The sequence below is a fragment of the Triturus cristatus genome, chromosome 12, assembly GCF_964204655.1.
Source record: "Triturus cristatus chromosome 12, aTriCri1.1, whole genome shotgun sequence".
Classification (NCBI taxonomy): Eukaryota; Metazoa; Chordata; class Amphibia; order Caudata; family Salamandridae; genus Triturus; species Triturus cristatus.
The window spans coordinates 579,605,414-579,622,493 of record NC_140595.1 but is presented as its reverse complement, the minus strand read 5'-3'; the positions used below and the strand labels follow the sequence as shown (position 1 = coordinate 579,622,493).

Below are 17,080 nucleotides of genomic sequence, written 5' to 3'. Positions count from 1 at the left end.
ATGTTAAAGTCGACTCATTTCAGCCTTTTATCTTTTATGAAATCCTAAGGAAAATAATCAAGGATGTATATCGTATTAAAAAAAAACAAAGGACTGATCTTAAAAAAATAATTTTTATCAGTAGCTTGTTTCTGTGCACGTGGACTACTTCAGTAATATTTTAAAGCTAATCATTTTCACAATTCTATTGAATGTATCATAATGGTCAATTGTGCACACTTCCCATATCCTTCTGTAGCGTCCTATATTAGTTTGACGTTTCATTGTATTAGACCATGGTGTTAATATTTGTTATTATTATTTTTGGCTTACACTCTATAATAATGATGTGTTGGGATACCACTATATCTATTGCTAGGAGTTACTTAATTACTTTTATGTAACCAACCTAAACTGTGTCTGAACCCTACATATATTGTTCCTCTTGTTAATCATACTCTAACAAGAATCTTGTGTGATAACTACCATCAGCATATTGCATGGCGTAAGATTCCTTTAAAACAGATGGTTTATGACCAGAGTATTGTGGGTTAGTGTGTTCACCACCTGCCATTATTCTAGCATTTATCTGTTCCTAACAAGTTCCTTACCTGTAAAGCACTTATTTAATCAGAGAATGATGAGAGAGCTGTTCTCAGTCGGCTGTTGTGATACGTTTAACACCCTGCAAAGGCATATCAGTGGCAAACACAATGAACACACACCAAACTTCAACAGCACACATTTAGACAGAACTCTGGACATACACCCACACAGTCCAAACATACATTTACTTGTAAGCAAAAGTTCTGAATCCTCAAATCTCAAACAGAGTCAGACGTCCAATCCAAGGGTCGTATATTATTAGTTCACTTTAATCCAATTTATCAATTCAAGCCAAAGGGAAAGTTTCTGTTCATTCAGTTGAAACAGCAGTGGTATAACTTAGATTGTCAGCCAACATGTGTTTCGTCGAGTAGCATGTTATGCCTCGACTTTCTTCAGGGCTGATATATAGTGGAAGCGGTATGTTTGTAAATTTGGAGTATCCATGTTCTATGTGACAGCTGATGATACGTTTTCAAGAAAAACTCCTTTTTGTCTTTACCCTTCTCCCCACCCTTCTCTTGGGCCTTAGAAGAATCTTGCTTCTTCTGTTCACCTCCACCACCATTATTAGGTCGAGCCTAGAGCAGCGCATGCGCTGCTTGCTCGACTTTTAGTAAGGGGGTTTTCAAAGTGCTACCAGAGGCTTTTGCTGGCCTCAAGCTTGCGTGCATGTGCGCGTGCACGCGCGCAGCCGCCATCTGTCTTTTCTCCGTCGTGGGTAATTAAGTGCATCAAGATGCACTTTCACTTTCGGCGCCCGCGCGGCTAATGCTATTCGCGTGCGCTTGTTTTAACCTTGAGCGCGAGGTGTGCGCGGCCAATGCTTGTTTAAATGTCCTGCTCATGTTCCCTGCCCGTAGCTCAAAGCGCCGCCCCGCTTTCAATTCAAACGTTGTCCGTGGTGCCTTTAGCCCCTCCCTCCCCTCCTCATGCTGTCCATGTTGAAAAATCCCCGCCACCCTCCTACTGTCACTGTGAAGCGCGTCCGTGCCTCAGGCTAGCTGAACAGAGGCAAAACCAAAGGAAATGATGGACGGAGTGTTGAACATTGCAAGCACTCACCCCCAGTCAACTGATCTGGGTTTAATCCATCACCGTTCTTTAGCCCACTCTGCCACCCCAGTTCAGACATGGCCATATGCAAATGAGTCTGACCCTGTGCCTCATGGGAACAGTCCAGCCCGAACTGCCAAGCCATGTCTTCCCTGGACCGGAAACAAGCTTCCTAGGACCGGTGTCTGGCATTTCAGCCGTCTTCAGCCAGGCATGCTTGAATCCAGTGGCAAAGTGAGCAAGAGACTTTTAGTAAGGGGGTTTTCAAAGTGCTACCAGAGGCTTTTGCTGGCCTCAAGCTTGCGTGCATGTGTGCGTGCACGCGCGCAGCTGCCATCTGTCTTTTCTCCGTCACGGGTAATTAAGTGCATCAAGATGCACTTTCACTTTCGGTGCCCGCGCGGCTAATGCTATTCGCGCGCGCTTGTTTTAACTTTGAGCGCGAGTTGCGCGCGGCCAATGCTTGTTTAAATGTCCTGCTCATGTTCCCTGCCCGTAGCTCAAAGCGCCGCCCCGCTTTGAATTCAAACGTTGTCCGTGGTGCCTTTAGCCCCTCCCTCCCCTCCTCATGCTGTCCATGTTGAAAATTCCCCGCCACCCTCCTACTGTCACTGTGAAGCGCGTCCGTGCCTCAGGCTAGCTGAACAGAGGCGACATCGCAGCCCGCATTCTGCCTCCGTGGCGAAAGCCAAGGTTTTGTTGCAGCAGCTGCCGGAGTGCGAGGCTCACAGATTTAATGTTCTGGCTTAAATTCTGCAGTCTCGTTCCAGCTCTGTAAGTACTAACACAGTGGAAACACAGTACAGCCATATTGGACAGAAAGGTCTCTCTGATAAGCACGCTTAGATTAAAGATCTTCAGCAGGGGGAGTTACGGCAATATTTCAGTATGTACGTAAATGTTTTAAACAGTGTTACTTAGTCGCCTGGAGTCCACATTGGTCTACCATCCTTGTACCTCAATGCATACACTTGCCTACTTTTGAGACCATTGTGTGTTTACTCCACATCAGTGCGAAAAGTAATGTTCGCCGAAGCATGGATATAACACGAGGTTGAGGGGGAGACTTCCGTTTACAGGTATCTCTGGCCGCTCAGAAACACGCACCCATCAATGTGTGTTGCGGCATGTCCTTTACCATTTTCTCACTGCACTCCGCGCTCACACACATCCAAATCTTTTCTCCAGTCCACATCACAAGGGAGCCAATTGAAAGGGGCTGCCACTTATTCCCAAAAAACGCGTTGGAGTTCGCCTCGGAACCGGGCTTGGCAGCTACAGTAAAAAACAATTTTAAAACACGCCGCTGACATGCCATATAGCTGGAAACCAAGAGATTAGTTGAGAAAGTCTGGCTGAAGCCCCTGGTGTGCTTTAACTTACACTTGTGCCCACAAGTTTGCACCTTAACTGAAAGGGTGCCATTCCACACTTAATATCTTCTTTGCTTTTACTGTGTTTTAGTCCGCATTAATTGTAATCCCAATTCTTGGAAAACTCGTTATCTTGACCCCTTTGTAAACGTGCATGAAAACACATTTTGAGGATGTCATTGTTGCATTTTAATTTGTAAAGAGGGAGAAAATAAATGTAATTTAATAAAAGGTGCTATTCTTTGTTTGACAGCTTAATATCTGCTAGGTGTGAGAGGCCTTGTTCTTCTCTGACAATATTTTTAACAGTGCGATAAAACGGCCACCACCACCCCAACAACTGGCGCACACATTCAGCTAAAAGGAGCTCCGTCTACCATGAATAGGTGCCCTTTGTTAACCCACTTCAGCTTCTTTTCTCATATTAATTGAGCTGATCTGATTGAGCATATTAATTTGCCTTTGATGTATTTGCATGTTTAGTTGACACTGTGGTCTCTCTCTCATTAGCAGCTAACAAAGCTCTTAAATAAATAGGACTATTGCCATGGCGAAGACTGATATCTGGGGACACACAAACAATCTTTTTATTTCAAAACTCAAACTGTGGGGGAAATCATGCCTGGTCTGGTTCTCAGTTCTACCTCTACACTACCTCTCTTCTACCCCTCTACTTCCCCTCTACCCCTTTTCTTCCCCTCTTCTACCCCTCTTCTACTCTTCTACCCCTCTTCTACCCCTCTACCACCCCTCTACCCTCTTCTACCCCTCTAACCCCTCTTCTACCACTCTACCCCTCTTCTACCCCTCTACTACCCTTCTACCTCCTACCCCTCTTCTACCCCTCTACTTCCCCTCTACTACCTCTCTACTTCCCCTCTACTTCCCCTCTTCTACCCCTCTATCCCTCTTCTACCCCTCTAACACTCTTCTACCCCTCTACCCCTCTTCTACCACCCCTCTACCCCTCTTATACTCCTATCCCTCTTCTACCCTCTTCTACCCCTCTTCTACCCCTCTAGCCCTCTTCTACCCCTCTACCCCTCTTCTACCCCTCTACCACCCCTCTTTTACCCACTGTAACTGGCAAAGACACTGTGTCACGGCAGCATCACTCTGCACCACCACAGCATCACTCTGCACCACCACAGCATCACTCTGCACCACCACAGCATCACTCTGCACCACATCAGCATAACTCAGCGCCACCACAGCATCACTCAGCGCCACCACAGCATCACTCAGCGCCACCACAGCATCACTCAACGCCACCACAGCATCACTCAGCGCCACCACAGCATCACTCAGCGCCACCACAGCATCACTCAGCGCCACCACAGCATCACTCAGCGCCACCACAGCATCACTCAGCGCCACCACAGCATCACTCAGCTCCACCACAGCATCACTCAGCGCCACCACAGCATCACTCAGCGCCACCACAGCATCACTCAGCGACACCAGAGCATTACTCAGGGCCACAACAGCATCACTCAGGGCCACAACAGCATCACTCAACACCACCACAGCATCACTCAGCACCACCACAGCATCACTCAGGGCCACAACAATATCACTCAGCGCTACCACAGCATCAGTCAGCACCACCATAGCATCACTCAGCACCACCACAGCATCACTCAGCACCACCACAGCATCACTCAGCGCCACCACAGCATCACTCAGCGCTACCACAGCATCACTCAGGGCCACCACAGCATCACTCAGGGCCACCACAGCATCACTCAGCAACACCACAGCAACACTCAGGGCCACCACAGCATCACTCAGGGCCACCACAGTATCACTCAGGGCCACCACAGCATCACTTGGCACCACCACAGCATCACTCGGCACCACCACAGCATCACTCGGCATCACCACAGCATCACTCAGGGCCACCCAGCATCACTCAGCACCACCACAACATCACTAAACACCACATCAGTATCACTCAGCATCATCACTCAACAAGACCTAAGTATCATTCAGCATCACCTCAGCATCGTCTCTGCACCAGTCACCACCACCACTGCCACCTCAACATCACTCAACACCACCTCAGCCTGCTCTCGGAATCTGCCATCTGTTGATTCTCCCCTAGCGTCTGGCCGCTGCCAGTGTTATAATACAGGTACTAGTTCACAACCTTCAACCTCCAATTGTTTATGCCCCCTCCAAAAAAAACTTTAACAAACAACCATTGGAATAGGCAAAAAGAAGTTGCCAGCATTGCAAGAACAAAAGAAAAATGAGTTTTTTTTTTAATTGTACATACATTTTTTAATATGGTCGTTCTGTTGGACATAATGCCTTCTTGGTCATATATAAGGTAACAAAAACGCTTCTGGCACTTGTTTATTTATTTATTTATTTATTTATTTATTTTTTTTAAAACCTTTATTTGTGCATAGTAAAAGAACAAATACGGGCCTACAACCATCAGGCCGGCCACAATACGGTTGAGCACAGAGACAAACAATACATCCCCTGTGCGTCAAGGTCAAGATTAGCAACGATTCAGGATTCATACACTGGAGGGATCCTTGACACCGGGGGAAGGAGAAGTGAAGGTTAATTTTAAGGTTTTCAAAAAAATTTTTATCGAGAAAAAAGTCAGTGAAGGATAGAAACAAGGAGATTCGAGTCCGCAAGTCGGCTTCATCCACTGGAGAGCAGCAGCATCATTAAAACAGCCATACAGTAAGGCGATGCAGTTAGATAACAGGATCATCACAGTAGTAAATACGCACCCCCTAAAAGCCGCCCCCACTCAATCCACCCCACACCCGGACCCCGAATCGAAACAAGTATAGCGCAGAGACATAAAAGAAAGAGGCCCATAGAACTAAAAAGAAACAGTAAATTACCCCCCCACCCTACACCAATGCGGAGGCTATGGCCTACCCCCCCCCCCAGCATAGTGCCTGTCGCCCAATGAACCCGAAATATAGACGAGAGAGAAAGTAGGAATAGAGTAAAGAAACTAAGAGAAGAAAGAAGAAAGGAGGCGAGGAGGAGCCCACGTATCCTCGGAGCGCCCGACACCACCGGCCAATCCGAGCCTCCACACACTGAGACCCCACTACACCCAAAGGCGGTCGTGTGAAGATAGCATGTAACACCAAGGAAATGAAGGCAGACAGATCGCGACGAGTGCGCACAACATATGCAGACAATTCCAGTCCCAGTCCAGCCCGGCCGTGAAGCCATGATGATAGAAAGTAATCTAGCCCTGGCCCGATCGCGGGCGTACGATTAGACCCGCCCCCTCGTGAATGCCCCGCATCCCGAACAGACAAAGACAATATGGCCACTTGGGAGAAGATGGAGAAGTAGAGTCACAAAATGGCCGCCGATCATCTATTGAGGTCCCCTTGCACACCATATAAAATCCAGACCTGGCTTGTAATGTACATGAGTTCCACATAAAAGGAGCCGTAGGCCACCGTGAACGGTTCCTCGAGGTCGCCAGGTGTAGTTCAGCTGGAAACTCCTGCGGGCACGGTGAGGCAGGCAACAACAAAGCAGGCAGCAATGACCGGGGAAACAAAGTATCTGCCATTGAGCAGGAGAGCGATTGATCCTGAGCGCCGGGAAAGCCAGATGCAGACACCAGTGTAGCACCATTATACCCAGTCGTTGCTTCCCCGCAGGAGGACCACAGCACTGGCAGACTCACGTCTTGTTGATCACAAACGGGGCGCTCACGGCCCGCAGCAGACAGTATAGAGTCGAACCGCTCACTCAGCGTTTGCAAGCCGACACACAATTGCAGACGAAAGTCCCGCAGGGCAGCCAGAACGGAGCCGTATGTCAGCGGAAGCTGCGTCCCCACAACGGCAGCAATCCGGGACGGCACTGGGGAGCTGGAGTCTGGTAGAGGGAGGGCGAAGCGGGCAGCGGGCGAGACCGGAGCATCACCCCCCAGCAGCGAGCAGGCAATCAGCGCCATGTTTTACCGTTAGACGGTACCGTGGCCAGGGGGGGGATCGTGACAAGGAGGCAATTCCCAACAGGTCTGCGCCGCAACAGGTGAAAGCCAGCAGTCGCTTCCCCTCCCTCGGGCTCTCTTTGCAGCCGACTAGACCACGGAAGAAGGGGGTCTGCAGCCTTCCACAGCGTGGTCCACAGAGCGGGGTAGGAGACCCGCCACACCGGGGCTTACCCTCTAGCTCCAGCCCGTCAGGTGCAGGGTGCAGGAGGTGTCCGGGCGTCTCTCTCCCGGCTCTTCTGGCGACCGTACGTGTCGTGAGGCGGGATCGGGACCTCGGGCTCAGATTTGCACCAGCGGGTCCGGTGACTGCGACGCTTCCAGGGGGCCGGCCGAGGCCACAGTAGAGCAGGGGTCCAGGGCGGGGAACAAAGGCACCAAGAACTCCGGCATCCGGGCGGGCTAAGACTTCGGGAAAGCGGCGGCGCAGTCAGCGCGTCGTCGCACGCGTTGCACCTCGAAAATCTGCAAGGATAGGAATCAGGATGATAGTCCGAGGCCAAGGGCCGACGGAGCCGGGCGCTCAAGCGACTGCTCCGTCGCCATCTTGGCTCCTCCCTGGCACTTGTTTATTACAACTTTTCAGCAAGCTGCACAGTAGCCGCACTTCTCTACAGCACAGCTTAAACACATTGGCAAAATCAATAGCTCTGGCTAAACACTTATAAGGCCCCAACGGCGAGACCTATTGGCTATGCCAGTGCTTGTTTTTCTGCTTAACCCTGGTTCAGACCCATTTGTCTGCCTTCTTTCCCAATTCTTTGGGAGAGGTCAGATCAGAGTCCACAAGGTACTGGCTCAGTCCCTACATAAATCAACCTAAGGGCACCAGTTAGGCCATAACATTTGTTGCTTTTCATATGTAAGATTCATCCTCAAAGGAATTGAGGTGTGAGGAGTTGTAAATATGTGTTGTTTATAAGTAAAGAAGCACTGTAATGTCAGTCATTTTTATGTTTTTGTAAATGTAACATTCGTTAAACTAATCATTAGACATAGGTTACTGCAACTTAAGGCTTCTCACGTTGCACAAAATACAGTCGAATACCTATTGTTTTCCGTTGTCATGGTGTAATTTGTAAATAGTCTATGTATGTGTAAAAATGTGTATATAACTTGAATAAGAAAAAATATAAATTCGCCAATTGCAAATTAATCACGGGGCAACTATATTCATTTGGAAAAGATAACGAAAGAAAAAAGTCCATTTATAGATGGGTATAGGAAGAGTTTGTAGATTCCCTTAGTAGAAATGTATGTAAATTTATGTTCTGGGAGGCACACTTTTGTTGACAATTGTCCTAAGGCCAGCACCAAGGAAGCTACTACGACTGCCCATAAGGCAACTAGAACCAGTGCAAGTGGTAGTACAGCCCCCAGGAGATTAGTGAACAATCAAAGGACTTGAGGTCATTAGGCTTAATGGCCCTTGTAACTCTTGCCACAGCTTTTTATCAGCAAACGTTCCTATATCTGTTTTAATTACTGGTTTTTACTATCCTCGTGAATCATGCACTTTTTACCTCAATTATTTGTATTAGTTCTAATTAACTTTATACAATATAGATTACTTACTGATTTACAAGGGATTAGTAGGGTTGACCTTGGGTCCTGTAGGTGGTTCTCGCCTAGTCAGAACACCCACTCAGGCTGTCCTTGTCAGTGAAAGTGGCATGGATCTTGCCACTTTACTTGTAAGTGCCACTAATTTGGGCAAGTACAGACAGTAGCCTCTGATCAATGGTCAGTATAGTTGTGCTGTTACAGGAAGACATGCTAAGCTGTGCCTAGCAAAGTGCACACAGTACGCAGAGGATGGATGAATCGTTTATGTACTGTGTTTAATATGGCTGGGTCTGGTGAGGACTGTGGTCGTAGAGAGGTTCCAGGATTTGCTTATTCTTTTGTCTGTGAAGAATGGCTCCTTTTCGTGGATGCGTTCAGTGGATGGTGTCTTCTGAACACAACACTGGCCTGTGCATTTCTTAAGCGCGTTCCTACAAACCGCATCATTTTCTCATTTTATTAGCGAGTGCTCAGGAAACCTAAAGTAACACTAATTTGTTCTTGTCTTTTTCTGCAGCACTGTAAATCTGGAAACATTTTGGGATTACAAGCAGGCGGCGACCACATATCAAAAGGCCTGGAAGGAGCTATGGTGTCAAGCATTTCCCACCTGGATAAAAACTCCAAAAGAATACCGTCTGTTCAAGTGAGGAAATGTGGACCGACCTTGGAATCTTTTCTGTGGACCCTGATGCGAGCACTCAGTACACAGACAGGCTTTATATCAGGGGTTCTCTGTGATCACCCAAGGGCTCTCTTGGACCCTTTGGGGTGAAGCTGATCATTCACAACTTTTTCCAAATCTCAGTTGTGATCTGACAATCGAAGGGGAACTCACTGAGCTGCAGCTTTTAACACTAAGGATTAAGGGGCACCAAAACCTAAAAGCCTCAGACACTTCAACTACTATTTAAAAGGCTCCTCGTGGAACACTGGCTACTGATGCCTGTGAACTGCCATCAACAGGTTACTCTGCGCATCCAGGGACATCTGCAGCCTCCTGTGTTTACTAAGTTGTCAGGCAGCATCTTCAGCTTACATCAATGTTTGTGAACAGAATTCCTCATCAGCCCAGAGTGCTTCTTGGATGCTCACCCACCCAGAAGACACGCCTAGACTGGAGTATTATCTGTGAGCATCATGACGCCCCTTCCTCAAAAAGAAGAGTGGGGACCTGGAAGGCACCTTGAGCCTGAAATTTCTTTGTTAGTGTGGTTGTATCCCCCTCCAACTTAGATTGGTGCAAGTGGGTGACCGGAAGACGCCTTCTGGCTGGAGTGTTATTGTTGATCATCACCAGACTAATGAAGCTTAGAGTCACCAGCCACAGTTTCACACATGAGCATTGAGGAGACATCCTCCAACCCAGAATGCTATCTGTGAGCATCCATGGGACACCGGCAGTCTAGTGCGTTATTTGAACCCAGAGACCCCCCGCCCCAACCCGAGTAATGTCAGTGAGCATTTATTATACACATTTATTCCCTGGACCACCCTCATGTGTGTCATGGAGGCATCCAACGAATGACTTCTTGGCTGAAGTCTTTCATGTAAACATATAGTGGACAGCTGCAGCCTGGGGTGTTATCTGAGAGCACACAATAGCGGCATCCAGGTTGAGGTTTTCGTGTTCTGTAGGTGCTGTGAGTGAGCACGGGGTGTACCATCCGGTTTAAGATGTCTGTGGGCTGAAAGAGCCATGAGTGAGCGCGCAGGCGTAGCATCCGGTTTAAGATGTCTGTGGGCTGAAAGAGCCGTGAGTGAGTGCGCGGGCGTAGCATCCGGTTTAAGATGTCTGTGGGCAGAAAGAGCCGTGAGAGAGCGCGCGGGCGTAGCATCCGGTTTAAGATGTCTGTGGGCTAAAAGAGCCGTGAGTAAGCATGCGGGCGTAGCATCTGGTTTAAGATGTCTTTGGGCTGAAGGAGCCGTGAGTGAGCACGCGGGCGTTGCGTCCGGTTTGGGGTGTTGCTTTGAGCTGAAGGGGCTGCGAGTGAGCATCCGGGCGTAGCATCTGGTTTAAGATGTTTGTGGGCTGAAGGAGCTGTGAGTGAGCGCGTGGGCGTAGCATCCGGTTTAAGATGTCTGTGGGCAGCAGGTGCTGTGAGTGAGCGCGCGGGCGTAGCATCCGTTTTAAAATGTCTTTGGGCCGAAGAAGCCGTGAGTGAGCATGCGGGTGTAGTATCCGGTTTAAGATGTCTTTGAGCTGAAGGAGCCGTGAGTGAGCACGCTGGCGTAGCATCCGGTTTGGGGTGTTGTACTTGAATACAAATTTTTCTAGCTATCGCAACAAGAATTTTAGATTCTATTAAGGACACAGAGGCGAGGATTATGCTTTCTCAATTTCTTTACTGCTCAACAGCAGCCAATGATAAAAAAGTAAACATTACAATAAACTACGTTTCCCATGAGGCCTTGAACCATGCCTCCTTGAATAATCAATAACAGCAGAGGTTAGCATACAAAATAACAAGGCACCATCTTGACTACCTCTTTCTTTGCAGAAAACAGTCCTTTAAGTGTCCGAAAAAACAAACAACAGTCCTGGCTCTCAACGGAGAGCAATAACAGCGGATCTAACTCCCAACGGAGAGCACGTCCCAACAATCCTTGATACGACAGCAATCCCCCAACGACGAGGAGATCCATACCATAGATCATCGTAGCATTAATTTTGTTTGGAGTCAGTTCCTGAAACAGAAACAAGTTTGAAAATAGGGAAACCAAAAAGGTTTGATATCTCAGGGTGGGAAAAAATAACATTGCATAGTTAATCATCTTGCTACATGACAGTTGACATCTTACCTGTCCCAACGGGTGGGATAATCCTTGCCTCCGTGTCCTTAATAGAATCTAAAATTCTTGTCGCAATAGCTGGAAAATTTTGTATTCTGTGGCAGGACCGGAGGCTCAGATTATGCTGGTTCAAAGCTGACCAACAACAGAAGAAACGTGTGTAATAGGTTTATAGTAAAACACTTTAAACATTGAGTCCAAAGACCAATCTGCAGCTTTCAAAATGTCTTCTAAGCGAGATCCCAGAATATATGCCTTAGAGGCCATAGCACCTCTGGTGGCGTGCGCACCATAAACAGAAATGTCAATCCCTGCTTCAGACATGACCCACTTGACCCAATGCGCCAAGGTGGCCGCTGAAACTGGATGGAAAGGCTCTTGGATTGCTAACAGCAATTGACCCAAGGGATTTGTTCTATGAGCTAATGTGCGTTCCTCATATACTTTTAAACATTTTAAAACACATAATTTGTCATTGTGAAGAAAGGCAGGCTACTCAACCGAACGTGACATGGTCTTAGTCCTCCTAGAGATGATGAAAGACACACCCTGTGAAGAGAACATCCTTCCTGCCAGTAACATAGTAAGTTTAGCAGATAATTGTTTCAACTATAAATTTTTGTTATCTGACCAAGATTCTAATAAAGACAAAACTTTAGAAACGGGACGAGGTGGACGAGCCACTCTGATGCCCTTCAGCAACTTACACCTTAGGGGATGCATCCCCACTGGCTTACCATCGATGTGAATGTGTCCAGCCGAGAGAGCTGACCTGAAATTATTAACAGACCTATACGAAAGACCTGATTCAGCACATTCAGATAAAAAGTTGAATACTTCCTTCACATCTGATCTCATGGGATCCACCTGTCCTTGAATGCACCAACCCACCCATCGCTTCCATGATGCAGAATATCGTTTGCGGGTGGATGGAGCCCAAGCTTGGTGTATAAACTTGGCAGCAGCCGATGAAAGGCCCCCAATTTGTTTATGTCTCCTAAGAGCGTCCAAACCATGAGGGACAACTGGTTCTGCAGGACCAGAGGATGAGGAGATCCCACTGGGTCCTCGAGAAGCATTGGAAACACAGGTAGCTGAAAAGGTAAGTCCATTGATAACTCCAATAGTGTCGGAAACCACGGCTGAGTCTTCCACAATGGTGTGACCAACAATCCTGACGTCTCCTGTCGACGGACCTGGGCCGCCACTCTCGGAATCAGAGCGAAGGGAGGAAAGGCATAGTTCCTCTGAGATCCCCAATGTTGAAGGAACGCATCCGTTCCCATCGCCATCGGATCCGGTCTCCAGCCGAAGAAGCGTGGGAGGTGAGCATTGAGACGAGAGGCAAAGAGGTCTATCATGCAAGGACCTCGCATATTCATGATCTCTACAAAAAGCGAAGGATAGAGTTTCCAATCGCTAATGTCCCGCAGGAACCTGGAGTCCAATCTGCTATCTGATTGAGCTTGCAGGGCAGATACTCCTCTATCACACTGATCTTTTGATCCAGGCAAAAATGCCAAAATTCCCTCACAATGTTTGCTAACAGACGGGATTTCGTCCATCCGAGGCGATTGATGTATTGCACCGCTGAAACATTGTCCATCCTGAGAAGGATGCAACAATTGCTCTTTCAAAGGGGAGACCGATTTTATGGCAAAGGAGCCCTCTAGAAGTTCCAGACAATTGATGTGCAACTATTTGAAACCCCAGGAAGTCCATCTGTTGGCTCGGAGTGGTCATTGATTTTTTTAGGTTTATCACATACCCTAATTCTTGCAACAGGGAAGTTGTCCACTCTAAATGTGTGTGCAAGATGTTCCAGTCCTGCGCCAGAAGTAACATGTCGTCGAGCTAGACAATCATTCGAACTCCCATCTCCCGCAGATGAGTGACCACCGGCTTTAGTAGCTTGGTAAACACCCAAGGAGCTAAGGACAGGCCGAAAGGGAGGGAAAGATACCGGTACCATTGCCCTTTCCAGGAGAATTGGAGAAACTTCTGATGGGAGGGGCAAATGGGACCATCCAGTCCTTCTCTAAAAGAAGATCTCTCAACAGATGGATACCCTCCATCTTGAAAGGTCTGTATACCACAAAGGGATTGAGCTCCCTGCGATTTAAAAATAATCTCTGGCCTCCTCCCTTCTTTTGCACCAAGAAAACATTGCTGCAAAACCCGCCGGGAATGAAGGGTCCTACGGCAATAGCCTGCTTGCCCAAAAACTCTTGAAGCTCTGAGTCGATAAAAGCTTGCTCATGTAGGGAAAAAAGGAGAGGAAAAGGAGGAGCTACTTGACCAGGCGAGTCTGTTAATTCTATCTGATAACCCTGAACCGTGTGGAGGATCCACGCATCCGAGGTGTACTGTGTCAAAAAATTTAACAATCTGCCCCCGAGGGGGATCGTTGGAAGGAGAAGCGGACATACCTGATGACTGGGCATCGAAGTTCTTGTAACCCCTGTTGACGCCCCTGTTATACCGGCCACGAAAGCCTTGGGATCTGGAGGGGTAGAAGCTAGCTTGTTCCGGTTCCTGGGTGTACCCCCTACGTCGTGGGGCGAAGCCTCGCTGGGGACTTGGATTGTTGTAGCGGCCGGCCAAGTGTCCCCTGCCACGACCAGCCCTACCAGAGACTGGGTGAAAGACTCTTTTCGGTGAGGACTTCGATTTGTCTAAAGATGCAAAAATGCTGACGAATTTCGCTATGTCCTTGACAAAACGTTCCCCAAAAAGTTGACCCTCAGCCAGCGGGCCTGGTTCGGCCGGGGCCAATTCCACAAGTTGTGGGTCGATTCACAAAAGAACTGACTTGCGCCTCTCCGACAAGAGGGCGCAATTGGCATTGCCAAGGAGGCTAAAACTAATCTCTGGCCTCCTCCCTTCTTTTGCACCAAGAAAACATTGCTGCAAAACCCGCCGGGAATGAAGGGTCCTGCGGCAATAGCCTGCTTGGCCAAAAACTCTTGAAGCTCTGAGTCGATAAAAGCTTGCTCTTGTAGGGAAAAAAGGAGAGGAAAATGAGGAGCTACTTGACCAGGCGAGTCTGTTAATTCTATCTGATAACCCTGAACCGTGTGGAGGATCCACGCATCCAAGGTTAACTGTGTCACAAAATTTAACAATCTGCCCCCGAGGGGGATCGTTGGAAGGAGAAGCGGACATACCTGATAACTGGGCATCGAAGTTCTTGTAACCCCTGTTATACCGGCCACGAAAGCCTCGGGATCTGGAGGGGTAGAAGCTAGCTTGTTCCGGTTCCTGGGTGTACCCCCTACGTCGTGGGACGAAGCCTCGCTGGGGACTTGGATTGATGTAGCAGCCAACCAAGTGTCCCCTGCCACGACCAGCCCTACCAGAGACTGGGTAAAAGACTCTCTTCGGTGAGGACTGCGATTTGTCTAAAGATGCAAAAATGCTGACGAATTTCGCTATGTCCTTGACAAAACGTTCCCCAAAAAGTTGACCCTCAGCCAGCGGGCCTGGTTCGGCCGGGGCCAATTCCACAAGTTGTGGGTCGATTCACAAAAGAACTGACTTGTGCCTCTCCAACAAGAGGGCGCAATTGGCATTGCCAAGGAGGCTAATTGCTCTCTGGGTCCACCTCGCCAGGACCTCCGGGTGAATAGCAGCCCCGGTCTCTTGTGCTTGAAGGGTCAATTCCAGGATCTTAGCTAGTGGGCATGAAACGTCGAACAACTTGTCCTGGCACGCCCTAAGGGTGCGATCTATGCCCTTTTTAGGATCTTTCTTATACTTCTTTAGAAAGGTGGTCATAGAGGAATCAATATCTGGGGTGAGGGCCACCTTGTGAACCAGATCAGGCCGGGGGCATTCAGATCTGAGGCGGGCTCTAACCTCTTTATCGAAGCTCTTACGCAAGTGGATTTGCATATATTCTGCCACAGCCGGGGGAGGAACCCAGTCTGAGGAACGGGGATGAACTATATCTGAAGGGTCAAAAGAGAAGGGGGAAGGTTGGACGGGCGAAGAGGAGTGTTTGCGCTTCATGGCGCTTTTGAGAGGACGGGATTCTTGAGATGAGTCAGTATCTGTAGTGGGAACAGGGACGGAGGGTGAAAAAATTGGAGAGGACAGGGCAGGAGTGTCACCGTGGACCTGTTCTTTAGAACTGCGCAGTTTAGAGTAAACTTGAACGTGGGGCCAGGGAAGCCCGGGGGCGGAGGGGGGGCAGGAGAACCAGCGAGAGCCAGGTTATTACCAACTAGTTGTTCAAGACGCTGGGAAATAGGCAATAAGACAGAGGAAAGGACCTTATCCAGCTTAGAATCTAATTTCTTATCAATGATAGCGTCCATAGCCATCATAATAGAAGTCTGCATCTTCAGAAATTAAATGAAATGAAATTTTGTAGTTGTATAGCGCACTGCTGCCCCAGCGACAGGGCGTCCTGGCTGTGGAACCCTTCCTGGCTTTCCCTGTGAAATGTCCACTCCTGGGCACCCCCAAGGTGAAGCCAGGCATCCCCAGTGCTGTTGGGGCCGTTGTGGAGATTAAGCAAGCTATTGCCCAGAGTTGCAGAGTGGGACCCATGATTAGAGTAGGCACCTAGGCGAGAATTATCAGGTCAGAGGAAATTGAGCCCAAGACCCGCCGAGGCGATAATTGAACCCTGGTCCCGGGCCAGATCTCTGCATCAGGGTCTGCCGCTCTAACCATTGAGCCACACTTCTCCACACTGCTCAAACGCAGCCACCACCTCCTCATAGTCTTCGCAGTCCGACATTCTGTACTATACATATAGGTTATATATATATATCTCTAAATTCTCCAGAGAGATGCTCAATTTTTACTACCCAAACTCTCAAAGAGGTTGGGCGTCAGTCGGGAGCAAAGCTGGGGCAGTGGGGGCCACACAGATACCAAAAAAGCCCTTGGCGCTAGGACTAATGGAGGGCATAAAACCCTACCAGCCTGCGCAGACAAGGGTTGCCCAAAAAATGTTTCCAGTACAAACTGGTAATTCAGGGGTTAATATGCTTCACAAGCGGTGACTGAAAGAATGCTGCCTGATTTTAAAAAGGCCCGGTATCGGCTCCGCCGTCTGCCAGCTGCGTTAACCCAGGATCCAGCCTGGGGCAAGGTGTCTTTCCAGCATGTAAAGGGAGTTGCACGTGCAGGCTCCCGAGACACACGCAGGCAGTCCGATCGGGCTCCAGTGTGCGCCTCACTCCCTGCGGGGGGGGGGCCAAATCCCAGCCCGAGCACGAAGCGCGAGACAGGCAATACACTTGCGAAGCGAGTTGGCAGCCAAATAACAGCCTACACGGGCTAAAAACAGACAATAAAATACAGCGTCGAGATGACTATGGTGACAAGGCGAGGTCGCACGCGGTGAACATGGCACGGCGCTAACTCGCTACAAAACAGTGATTAAAGGCGATAATACGTTAAGTCCTAACACAAAATGCATACATTTTATCAATTAAGACATCGTAGATATAATAACAGATACAAAGCATGATCAAAATAACGAGGTACTTATCTTGACTGCAGAGCAGCAAAGAAAGAGGTAGTCAAGATGGTGCCTCGTTATTTTGTATGCTAACCTCAGCTGTTATTGGTTATTGAAGGAGGCGTGGTTCAAAGCCTCATGGGAAATGTAGTTTATTGTAATGTTTACTTTTTCGCATTGGCTGCTGTTGAGTAGTAAAGAAATTGAGAAAGCATAATCTGAGCCTCCAGTCCTGCC

General features: G+C 48.4%; 1 protein-coding gene across 1 annotated transcript in view; it reads left to right on the top strand.

The window, feature by feature from the left end:
- The window catches only part of ADAT1 (adenosine deaminase tRNA specific 1), a 179,192-nt gene extending 167,168 nt beyond the window's left edge, over positions 1 to 12,024 (top strand). Inside the window, exon 10 of the mRNA XM_085636915.1 lies at positions 9,092 to 12,024. Within this exon, the coding sequence (XP_085493041.1) occupies positions 9,092 to 9,224 (133 nt within the window). The 3' untranslated portion in view covers positions 9,225 to 12,024. The remainder of the gene's footprint in view (positions 1 to 9,091) is intronic.
- Positions 12,025 to 17,080: the final 5,056 nt, after the last annotated feature.